Consider the following 12,166-nt stretch of genomic DNA (forward strand, 5'->3'; position numbering starts at 1 on the left):
CATTATGCTTTGGGGGTGTTTTTCTGCTAAGGGGACAGGACAACTGCACTGCATCAAAGGGATGGACGGGGCCATGTACCGTCAGGGCCAGGGCATTGAAGCCAACCAGGGCATTGAAAATGGGTCGTGGATGGGTATTCCAGCATGACAGTGACCCAAAACACACGGCCAAGGCAACAAAGGAGTGTCTCATAATGAAGCACATTAAGGTCCTGGAGTGGCCTAGCCAGTCTCCAGACCTTAATCCCATCTGTGGAGGGAGCTGAAGGTTCGAGTTGCCAAATGTCAACCTCGAAACCTTAATGACTTGGAGAGAATCTGCAAAGAGGAGTGGGACAAAATCCCTCCTGAGATGTGTGCAAACCTGGTGGCCAACTACAAGAAACGTCTGGCCTCTGTGATGCCAACAAGGGTTTTGCCACCAAGTACTAAGTCATGTTTTGCGAAGGGGTTCTTACAGTATTTCACTAATTTATAACTTTTTTGAAAATATATATTTTTTTTATATTCAAATCGATTTATAACTTTTTTGAAATGCGCTTTTCGGGATTTTTTTGTTGTTGTTATTCTCAGTCTCTCACTGTTCAAATAAACTTACCATTAAAATTATAGACTGATCATTTCTTTGTCAGTGGGCAAATTTTGAAGAAGAAACGACGAAAGAAAGAAAAATCTGTTCAAAATCCCATGTTTAATTCAGTGCTGTTTCTTTAATTATTTGTGAATTATAGCCATTCCTGAGTGATAATTGTTTCAAAGGAAATTCTACACCATTTTTTTTCAGTGTAGTTTTCTTCATGTTTTTAAGGATGACATCAGTGAGAGTCACACAACCTGTCTAATTTGTCTAGCTGCCAACAAATGACAGATTAATCTGCATCAAAATATTTATTTTATACCGCATATGTTCAAACGCAAACTAATATCTAATTATACTGATCACTGATTGAAAGGCTACTTGACACACTTTGCAGAAAAGGAGGTCAAACTCCATTACAGCTGTCCAACCTGGACACCAACACCAGGATAAAGGCTCAAAAGAAGGCTTGGCTGCTGCCCCAGGCTTGTGGTCCAGATCTGCAAGGAAGGGCAAGCTTGAGGCAACCAATCATCCTGTCTGGCTTTCTGCAGCCACAAATGAGCTACTAGCTTCTGGCAATGTCATATTCCAGTTACTCTATGTGTACAAGTCGAAAAAACCAGCATGGACCGGAGAAGCGAAAATATATCAGCCTCAGATCCTAGATGGGAAAGCATCCACCCTACAATTTTAAGACAGGGAGAATGCTTGGGTAGAACTGTGAACACTATGGACACTATTTAGTATTCAGCACCATTCATCTCCAATGTCCTTAGAAGCTGTTTTCCCCCTTTCCTCTGGGAAAAGAACAGTTGACAGTTGGCTACTAGAGGACAGAGGCTTTTGTGAGCAAACTTATGCAAACCCTGATGGACTGTTACTGTAAATCAGGCCCATTCTGGGATGTTTCTCTGGCTCTAAAGGAGTCAGGACTAGACGGGGGCTGGAGGGCTGGCAGGCAGTACAGGGCGAGACCGGAACGTTCCACATTTCTTTTCCTCTGGGACAGATGAAATACATTCATGACCCCCACACAACACTGAAACAACACCACGCCTTGTTTGTTATTCTGAACCGCGCTCCTAACGCACTTTTATTATTGGCTATGTGCAAAAAAGCAACAAAAAGAAATGATATCAATGATACAAAACAACAGCTGTTTCGTGACGGACACTAGCAGCTGCAGAATTCTACTGTACCTGACACAGCAACAATTCCATTGGCATGAGCACAACAGATATTTTCCAGACCTGTTCATATCTCACTATCCAGCTACATCCCAAAGGACAGGAGAAGATACAAATGTTGTAACTAGGTCTGTATAAGACATTATAAACATCTATGGCTAAAAGCTGTTCTGCTCTCTTCTGTCTTTCTTTGTTTATGATTCTGACAAGTGCCAGCTATTAGTATGCAGTTTTACTATCAAACTGTCTTACAGTGTGACTCAACACTTGTAGCTGTACCTGCTGTGATACTAAATCAGTGCTATATAAGAGACTATTAGTTTATGTATGGATGGTGACCTCTGCTGCTTTGTTTGACTGCCCTTTAACTCTGAACTCAGCAGGAGTTTAAAATAGCCTGTGACGGGCACAACAGATTATTCTAAAACTAGGGGGCTCCATCAGGACATCCCAGCAAGACATGAACAAATCAAATATTCCTCATTTACTGCTTCAGCTCAACTAATCCAATAGGAAGTCTAGGAAATGAATCAAACAGCTTCAAGGATAAATAACAAATATTTTTCAATCTGCTTGTTCTCTCACTATATTTAGATATTTTTGGTGAATTTCATGAAAAAATTAAATAAATAAAATAAAACACACACAATTAAGCTGACAATTAAGAACAATTAAGTAGATTCCTGTTGTCAATTCCTCATTTCCGTAATGAAAAATACTATATCTCATTACTATCACTGTAATATAAAAAATGCATAATTTATTACTTAAATTGGACATTTGGGAATTTTGTTGAACAGCAGACAGTTAATCAAGCTGGAATTTTAATTTATGCTAAATAAATATGGTAAAACATTTAAAAAAACCTATACATATTATAATAATGAAGATTTGGTGGGGAAATGTTTGTAAATGTTATAAAAATAATGCCACAATGCAGAAAAAAAAATCTTAATAGAATACCATAAAATGCATAAATACATAAACACAATACATAAAATGGGCTACATAAAAATTATATATTTTTATATTCAAATAATTACATAAAGTATGTAAAATATAAATAAATATAATCCTATATACTTTCTTCAGATTTGGGCATGAAATGGCCATGTTTTTGTGACATTCACTCAAGCTGTCCAATTAAGTGTACTGTGGTATCATTGTAAAGACTAACAATTCCTATAGTTCTCTAGAGAAAACACATGTTGAATTCTTATTCAAATAAACATTTAAAAACTTAAAACAGTAGCATGCAACCTGTAAATACAGAACCACATCTGTATTGTATAAAATACAGAACCACGTCAGCATTGTATAGGTTAATACAAACTTGATCTAAAACTCAAATTTACACAATTCGCATACTGCATACAACAAGAGTTCACAAGGTCAGTGCTGTGTGACGGAATACCTGAGATTACAGGCTTCACATCTAAACAATGGAATTTTATTACACAATCCATCCAAGTGTGAAATTGCCTACTCATATACACCAACAAACTATTGGCTTAACAATAAAAACTGGAGAGAGCAACCGCCATAACGGTTCTATACATGATGTATTATATCATAACATCTAAAGAAAACGGCAAAATAATTCCCAACCTATTAGATTAAAACAAAACACATTGGTGGCTACATTACAGCGTGGTGTAAAATAACATGGCTGAACAAAGCACAATGTGTTTGACCCCTATGCAGGTGTCTGCACTGCGAAGAGTGCGTCCAAATGGGACTTTTAAAGTAAAGAAACCATCAACACTGCAATACGGTCATCTCGTGTCCAAAAAGAAAATGGACTGCTAAACTGACCGACAAGATCTACATCAAGACATACCTGTGCCATGTCTCTGTGGCCACAGCCTCTGTTTGGCATCCTAACAGCCACTCTTCACAGAAAGCTGATCTGAGTTCAGCCAGACTGGCTCCCAGAGTCCATTCATCGCCCTGACTGCTCCTCAAGCACTGAGACTTACAGAGCACTCACTCCACAGCCTGTGGCTCAAACAGTGACACGAAAACAAAGGAGGAGGAAGCCCATCCCAAAACACACAGTGAAAGAGGGAGGAAAAAAAATAGAATAAGAGAAAAGGGCCAGTGAGGACAGCCTGATGCCGCTAAGAAATTGAAGCTTTCTGAATAAAGATAGGGAGAGAAAGAACCAATCACAGGGGAGCGGACTCCCTCCTCCTTTTCGCCCGGAGGATGCTAATCATTTCTCAGTGCAGTCTGACAGGTAAAGTCGGTGCGCTCCTTTTATTTTCACAACAGTGTGTTTTCATGACAGCGTATCCTCGAGAGAATTTCCGCAAACAAGTGAATGTTTTAAAGAGATAAAACATGCAGGACAGCTGGGCAATATTGGAATATAAAGCGCTTTTTTTCAGGTTAAAGGGGGTGATTCGCTTAAGGTGTTTTAAAAAATAAGCTATTTTATTAATGATGTTTTTGCCTTATTAGGTAACTCAACAGCCCATTAAGTACCCTTTCATCGACACTATAACTTTGGCATTAATATTACTAAATATTAAAGGTGGGGTAAGCGATTTCTTTAAGCCAATGTTAATATTTGAAATCACCAAAACAAACAAGCCCCTACCCCAAAAGGGTCTCGCCCCTATTTTGATAGCTCCGCCCCACACATACGTAGCCTACGTAACCCAGGCAACGATTAGTTCTGTGAAACAAAGCAAAACCAATGTTACACAGTGTCTATACCGGACGCGAGTGGCGCGATAACATACTACATAAGTCATAATAATCAGTGATGCTGTCTACATTGGATGATGCACGGCGAGACAAATCCCAGACAGAAAACTGCTGCCGCGTTCTATTTATTACATGCTGACACAAATTTCAAATGATTTTCAACGGTCGCTTTATGGCGTCGAGTGTAGGCAGACTTTAGCTGTTGCGGCGTGCCGCGTCTGGTGTAGACATGGTGTTACTAACCTATCGAGAAAAACCAAAGCAACCTCGGTGTCCAATCGCAGGCCTTTCGCTCCTTGAGTTCTATCCAGAGCTGGATAGCTGATCCGATATTTACACGGGTCCTACTTCTTGCCTTATCGTTCCGCAGACATTTTCCGATTTTGTTTTTTATCCGCCATCTCTATCTTTCTGTCACTCGGCTATTCACTGAACGCTCTCTCCTCCATATCATGAGTAGACACACCCCTTACTGCTGATTGGCTACAAGTTTGTTTTGGTACTCGGCCCCGACTCAGTTTTCTAAAGCGTTTTTGAAAAATTACATACCCCACCTTTAAGAGCCATTATTACAAAGATTCACTTTTGAACTAAAATCAAACTCAAAGCTTCCTTTACCTCTCCCTTTAAAGTATGCGTGAACAAGAAATTGCACCCAGAAGTAGTGAAATTTCTGAGTGAAACGAATATTAAATGAGAAAAAATGGAGAGCGGGGCATGATTTTTGCACACATCCACACCAACTCTAGTTCGCAGCTGACTCAAATGTTCCATTCCGTAGAGGAGGCAAATTTTTAGATTTTGACTAAAGATTACAAAGACAAACAACTTGTTCCTGTGGATTAACTTTCAAAGTCAAGTCAAAGCAGAATCAACTGTTTAGCGTCTCCAGAGTAGAGATATTCCTGAATGAATCAGTGTTTTTAAACAAACTGGTTGAGTGAATAATACAGTAACTCACTCAAAAAGACACTTAAGTGATTTGTTCCTGAAATAATCAGTGTTTTTATATTAATCAGTTAAGTGAATAATTAAATGACTCTTTTATAAAGACGTTTACATAATTTGTTCCTGAAATAATAAGCATTTTTAAATGAATCGGTTGAATGAATAATTCATTAACAACGTAACCTGCAGAAATCCCCACCACTAATTCACAGACTGACTATTATACTATTGTTATCATTACTATTATAGTTTACATTTTTAATTCAGTAATTTTGTGTTGCAATGTCTGTTTTCTAGGTTTAACAAATTTGAAATCTTTCCAACTATCCCCCAGGCTGAGAATCACTGAACAACTATCAGAGGAAGGAAGCATCAATTCCCATTTAAAAGCCCAATTATATTCATCTGATAAGGACTCAATAAAGTCATTATCCACAGGTCAGCATTCATAAATTAAGTCTATATAGTCCACCTGAGCAGGTTTTAGAGCTTTGAGGCAAAAGGAAATAAATAAACAGCTTGCCAGTACAAATCTGGCACACCTCCTGCAGCCCTTCGCCTGCGGCAACCACCTCCAAAGAAGAAGAGTGTGCGTGAGAAGTTGCTTTATTCTAAAAGGAGAGGGAATGAAAAGAAAAGCAAGCACTTCCAGATCTCTTTGTTTAGGCCATAACGAATACCCCTGAATAACTGTCGATTTCTCTCTCTTTCTCACTCTCCCTCTGTCTCACCTAGCATAAAGCACGAATCTTCTTGCGCTAAATACTAACATATTATAGTCATAATGAATGCAGCCACCAAATGAAAGGCCATTGTTCCAGGCTGACATGTGACTTTTATTACTGCGAGTGATCAAAATCAGTTATTCAGCATTGGGTGGGTTGAGGGGGAGCGAGCACAGAGGGAAGTTGTCAGTCAGAAGCTGAAAGAGGTCACAATGCAAGCGGGGCGGTACATGATAATGAGGAGCTCTTTCCGATGCATGACTAACGGACCACGTAAAAATGCGTTGAACTTCAACTGCACGGATAAAACCCAGTCATTCCAGCTAATCCACATAAGAAAGATCCAAAGCACAGAAACAACACAAGTACTCCCAACTCTCTTTAGCTCCTCTTTTCACATCTCTGTGGTTCTCGGACATTTATAGTGATTACAGTAGTGTTTAACCCATTGTCTAAAGGAGAGTAATTATGGAGCGTGTATCCAGAGAACTTTACCCAGGGTGAAGTTTACCCTGGCAGTCCGCTGCTATCATCCACTCACCACATGAGAGTCCACCGCAGCCAATGCAACGGTCTAAAGCCAACTCTGAGGTGCATTTGTACCAATTTCCATTCTAAAGTTAAAGGCATAATGTCTACATCTTATATACTCACATATATTTTAAAGGAAATTTCTAATAAGGCTAAACGCTCAGAAGATTATTCAAGTGACACAGCTGACTTTATTACTGTAAAATAGGTACAAGCTGAGACATGAAGAGGCAGATTAGAGCTGAGCTGGAAAAGCATGAAATTCTACCAGTATTTCATCTTCTGCAAAATCCCTTTCATGAAAGGCAACTGCTTTTACCTTCACTTTAAAGTTGCCTAATTTGTTCTATATAGTATAATATGTTTTATTATTTAAGTAAGCATTTAAAAAAAGACATGTGTAATTATACAAAACTACATATAATAGTATAATTAGAAATTAATTATCATATTTTACTAAATTACTCATTTATTTCTTGTGATATTTTTATTTGTATATGCACTAATATATATTATTTGTAAATTAATTAATTTATAAACAAATAAATCTAGTTTTTTATATTCATCAAAGAATCCTAATTATATATTGTTATGATTACTGATAATAATAATAATAATAATAATGAATGGATGATGAAAATTCAGCTTAGCCAATATAATAAAATAAATATTTTAAAATATATTAAATAGACAAGTGTAATAATATTTTACAATATTACTGTTTTACTGCATTTTTGTTCAAATAAATGCAGCCTTGGTGAGCATAAGAGACTTCTTTCATAAACATTAAACAATCGTACCAATCTCAAACTTGTGAACGGTAGTTTTTCAGTGATCTTGTAGAAGTGCTTATCTTCACTGCTTTATTGGTGTTTTTGTATATCTCATTCCAAAGAAATGAATTGAAACCTCATTCCAAAGAAAATTCTGAGGTACAGCCAAAGCAAGTCTGGATGTTCCAAAAGGCACTATTGGCCCAATTATCAACAACAGAAAGCTACATAAATCACCCAGACAATGACTGAACGGTTGTGCCTCACACTCTGCGTGTGAATAAGTAGATCTGTGAGAGAAGCACAGTGAGACTAAGACCTTTTTGTGAGATATACAAAGTGCATTAGTGCAGAATATAGTAAAAGTGCAGCAGTCAACCATATCAAGAGCTCTGCATAACACTGGCCTTTAAAAGAGCGTGGCACAATAGATGCCATCACTCAAATAAGTGAAATAGACTTTGGAAATCAAGAGAACCATAAACTATAACAGAGCTCACAATGAAAGATTTTATGGTTAACTGACACAAAAAGCATATCAATATGTGCTGCACAAATCTAACACAACACAGCACCAAGAAGTGTGGCTAATCCTTCTCTACTAAACCAACCAGAAGAACAGCAAATCTGCCAGGATAAATGGGTCAAATTCACACCTGTCAGTTATGCAATGATATATATGCTTATCCCAACATACTTAACCCTATAAGCCTAATGCATCATATTTGATTTATAAATTTATAATGCATCTAAATTACCAACGTGATCAAAATGTTGCTGTAGACTCTGATTGATACAGTAGTTTATACCTAATTAGCAAGTAAAAGGTATTTTAATATAATTCTAAAAATTTAATAAAACAATAAAAATTATTATGAGCTATATGACCTGACGTATCAAATACAGTACTCAACAAAAAACACATATGCAAACTTTTTTTTCATTTTGTCTTAAAGTTCAATATACTGTTCCATTAAAAAAAATCTGACATCTAATATCAAAATGTGAGGACTAAATACTTACTACTGACTAGCAACAGAGTTTCTTTTAAAAAATAACTCTGGAGAGGATTAAGGGTCTTAATAATTTTTCACATGACTCTAAACAAGGTTTCCTTATGCTATTAATATGATGCAAGATGCCTGTAATCCAGTTTGAACTCACCCAAAGCTATTTGAATGGCTAGAATGATTATACGCATCAAGTTCTGTCTTATTTTTCCTTGCATAACTTCAGAAAAGAAATGAACATTTAAATGTCAATCATAATAACACTTCTGCTGGATGGTTTAACCTGACCCCTGACCTCAACATAATCATAGTTCAGACTTAAAATGATTATTAGTGCCTATAAAATCTTGTCAATGCAAAACTTAACAAGCACCAGCATACAAACATTCACAATGACTGTATGAACCTCCTATTAATATATAACTCCTACTGAGTGAAAAATATTATGCAATCATATTAGGTAACATTTCAATAAAACAAGAAAGGAAGTGAACAAATTGCACGACAGGAATCAACAACTACTGCTGTAGGGAGGAGTGGTAAACTATCAGGACTAATCTTTCTATTGAATAAGAGGCAACACTGCCTAACACCAACATCATTTTCTGTCCTGTTCATACCTGATCAGAGCAACGTTCATGGTGTCAGGAAAGTGCACCAACCATCTGCAGACACTAGACTTCAATGCATTGCACAACTTCTTAGCAACATCCGACAAGTTAAGGCACAGCCTCTACAGGAGTGAAGGCGGATAAGCTTTTGGCAGCATGTGAGGAGAAGTACAGTATGTCCTGATGGTGCACGCTTGCTCCTCAATGATGATTACATCAAACCCTTTGGCTGAAAGGGTTGCATTAAACAGATCTAAGAGTATTAGATAATAAGCTCTCACTCCATCAGTGGTTAAATAATCTAAATGAACTGAATGAGAATTATGGTAAAAGTGTGAATTATGTGTTGGTATGAGATTTGAAGAGTACAATCAGGTTCATCAAACTCAAAAGGAAGACTGAGCTTACCTGGGGAAGAACTGGTGGCGGTCTTAGTCTCTGGAGACAAACAAAAAGGAAACAAGACTGTTTCAAGGTGTCACAAATTAAACTACCAACAATTCTGTACAAAACAGAAGCAATGCAGGCATTAGCCTTACGACAAACTGTTGACGTTAATGCAAACCACAGGGAACTGGTACAGTATTACTGGAATAATCGGAAGATATTTAGCATTTTAGTAGGGTGAGGTAAACAAGATTTTCTTAGCGCATAGCCTACACCTTTAAAATTACAACTTCTTTTGAGGTTAAACAGGTCTCTTAGTGTTAAAGTCTACTATAGTTAAAAGTAATAAAAGCTACTGTTTCTTGTGCAAATTTTGTTCGGTCATAAATGTCTTAATAAATACATGCCTTTGTTTGATCTACTAGCCATCCATATGGTTCACTACCATGTAAAAAAAACTCCTGCTGAGGTTTAATGTCAGTGTTCATTCTTTAACCAATCAAAACAATTAAAACCAGTTCAAGGTTGTGCTGTGACCTCCAACCTAAGACAGCCGGCTTGGTTTCATTACAAGGTACACTATTTATATCATCTTTTATTAAACCAGATTAAGTTGTCAGATTTGATCCATTTTACACCATTAATACATTAGGAAGCCACATTTGAATAGGATCACTGAAGGTCTTTGAAATGATATTGCCTACCAAAAAAATACTAATAATACAAACTCCAGTCTTTTATTCCCTGAATTGTCCAAGAAACCACTTTGTTGCTGATGTTTGGGCGTGCAGATGGTTCTAGCTACGCCTTGCTTAGAATAAAAGATGCTAAACCCCAGATAAACCCCTAATAGGTCATAAAGCTTGAGAAGTTATTGTGATTTACAGCTGCTTTATTCATGGAAAGGTTCAAATGGCAGCATTTCAAAGGCTGTTAGAGGGATAGCGCATGGACGCAGTCAGACGTTTCAGTGCCCCGAGAAACACTTCACTGTTGGAACAGGTTCAAGGATTAGGCTGCATTTTAACAGGCAAATATGGAGACAATACAAGAAATGGGTCTTATTGAACTGAAAAGCGAGTGTTACTTAATTGGAAATTGCTCGTTTTTAGTTATATAAACAGGCTGAGGGAGATCAGAGCAGTTGATCAAGGACAGTAATCAGTACAATTACATTTGCCCCTTACAATTTTTGGGAGATAATCCTTACTTTTCACAGACCCACAACAACCATTTAATGGACTTACAATGGCCAGTGTGAAGATGATTTCACACCTTTCAACTGCATCATACCATAATATGATTGGGGTATAAAAAGGGTGAGATTGAGGGGAAGGGTTGGCTAGTTAAATACTGATGTGCTTAACAGACCCCCTGGGTTAAAGCAGATGGAGGGTCTGACTCTACTCAAAGCAATTTAAACTTTCTGACTGGGAGGGAATCTACTGTGAAGCAAACCTTCATCATCTGTTATGAACAAGACTGTACTCTACATCAGTCGTTCTCAACCAGGGCCTGGGTCTCACCAGGGGGTCTCGGCAAACTTCCAGGGGGGGCTCAGTACATCATAAATTAGATTAACATAGTCTTAATTGAAATGCATAGATATCTGTAAAGACTGAAAAACCATGTCTTATATAATAATTATACCTACATTTTTTATGCCCACATATGATTTGATTTCTACTTTTAACATTCGTACGTTTAAAAATTAATTTGTCATTCTACACAGCTATTTAAGTGAACTACCAAGATACATTTTACTTAAAAGCAAAACGACTTAATGACTTGAAAAATGTTTAAGCTGTATACTTATTACAAAAATAAATGAATAAATAAATAAACAAACAAACCTGCTAATGGTCTAAAAAAAATAAACTTGATTTTCAAAAAAAACCTTGCTTTAAAGCATGAAGTCACTTCATGCTATTTTCCTTTACAAGTAAATGTATCTTGATTTAAGAATGTTCGGAAAGTTGTATTGGAAAACAATACAGATATACGGAGTAAATTGTATATATTTTGAGGTTCATTATTTCACTTTGTACTTTCAAATGCAACATGCCTTACCTGACACAACTTTACTACTGTCCAACAAAATATGTAGGCGGATAGGGAGAACTTCGCTCTCATGTACCGCTCGGGTAAGCAGGCGAGATGCATCTGCACCTCATCCAGTCCTCCGTCTCCAGAACGCTCCAGTTCACTGCCCTGCGTCCCAGTACCGTTCCCAGCGCCTGCCTCTTCCATGTTTACGACTTCAACAAGTTTAAAAGTCCTTTACAACAGGCAAAGCGTTCTAACTGTACCTGTCTGCGTCATGTTGGTTGTTATAAAGTCCGCTGAATGTCACAGAAGGCAAAGGCAGTGCATGACATTTGTGAGTAGGCTACTCAACCGCGGGTGATAGTGTAGTTTATTTTATCGCTGTCAATAGTTTACACATATTTTCCAGCTCCGCGAGATTTACTTGTGACGCGGCGGTGTATAAAAAGCAGTGCAAAAGTCTCTGTGTTGTGGTATAACAAATTCCAGCGTCCCACGTTGTTTGTCGGTGACAGTCGGGGGGGGGGGGGGGAGTTTCACATCCAACACCTCCTCCTCCGTCGACAACAAACGAGCGACGCGACGCGACAAACCTGAACGCGCCCACTAAGCAGCGAATTTGTGAACACTGCGAGCTCTCGAGTTATGGATGGAAT

At 37.7% G+C, this 12,166-nt stretch overlaps 1 protein-coding gene across 1 annotated transcript in view; it reads right to left on the minus strand.

The window, feature by feature from the left end:
* Positions 1-12,032, minus strand: part of LOC306881364 (rho guanine nucleotide exchange factor 4-like) — an 80,211-nt gene extending 68,179 nt beyond the window's left edge. Inside the window, exons 1-2 of the mRNA XM_079435433.1 lie at positions 11,535-12,032; positions 9,486-9,515 (exon numbers count right to left, since the gene is read on the minus strand). Coding sequence (XP_079291559.1) covers positions 9,486-9,515; positions 11,535-11,714 — 210 coding nt within the window. The 5' untranslated portion in view covers positions 11,715-12,032. The remainder of the gene's footprint in view (positions 1-9,485; positions 9,516-11,534) is intronic.
* Between the last annotated feature and the right edge of the window lie 134 nt (positions 12,033-12,166).

This window comes from Barbus barbus (assembly GCF_936440315.1).
Source record: "Barbus barbus genome assembly, chromosome: 15".
Taxonomy (NCBI): domain Eukaryota; kingdom Metazoa; phylum Chordata; class Actinopteri; order Cypriniformes; family Cyprinidae; genus Barbus; species Barbus barbus.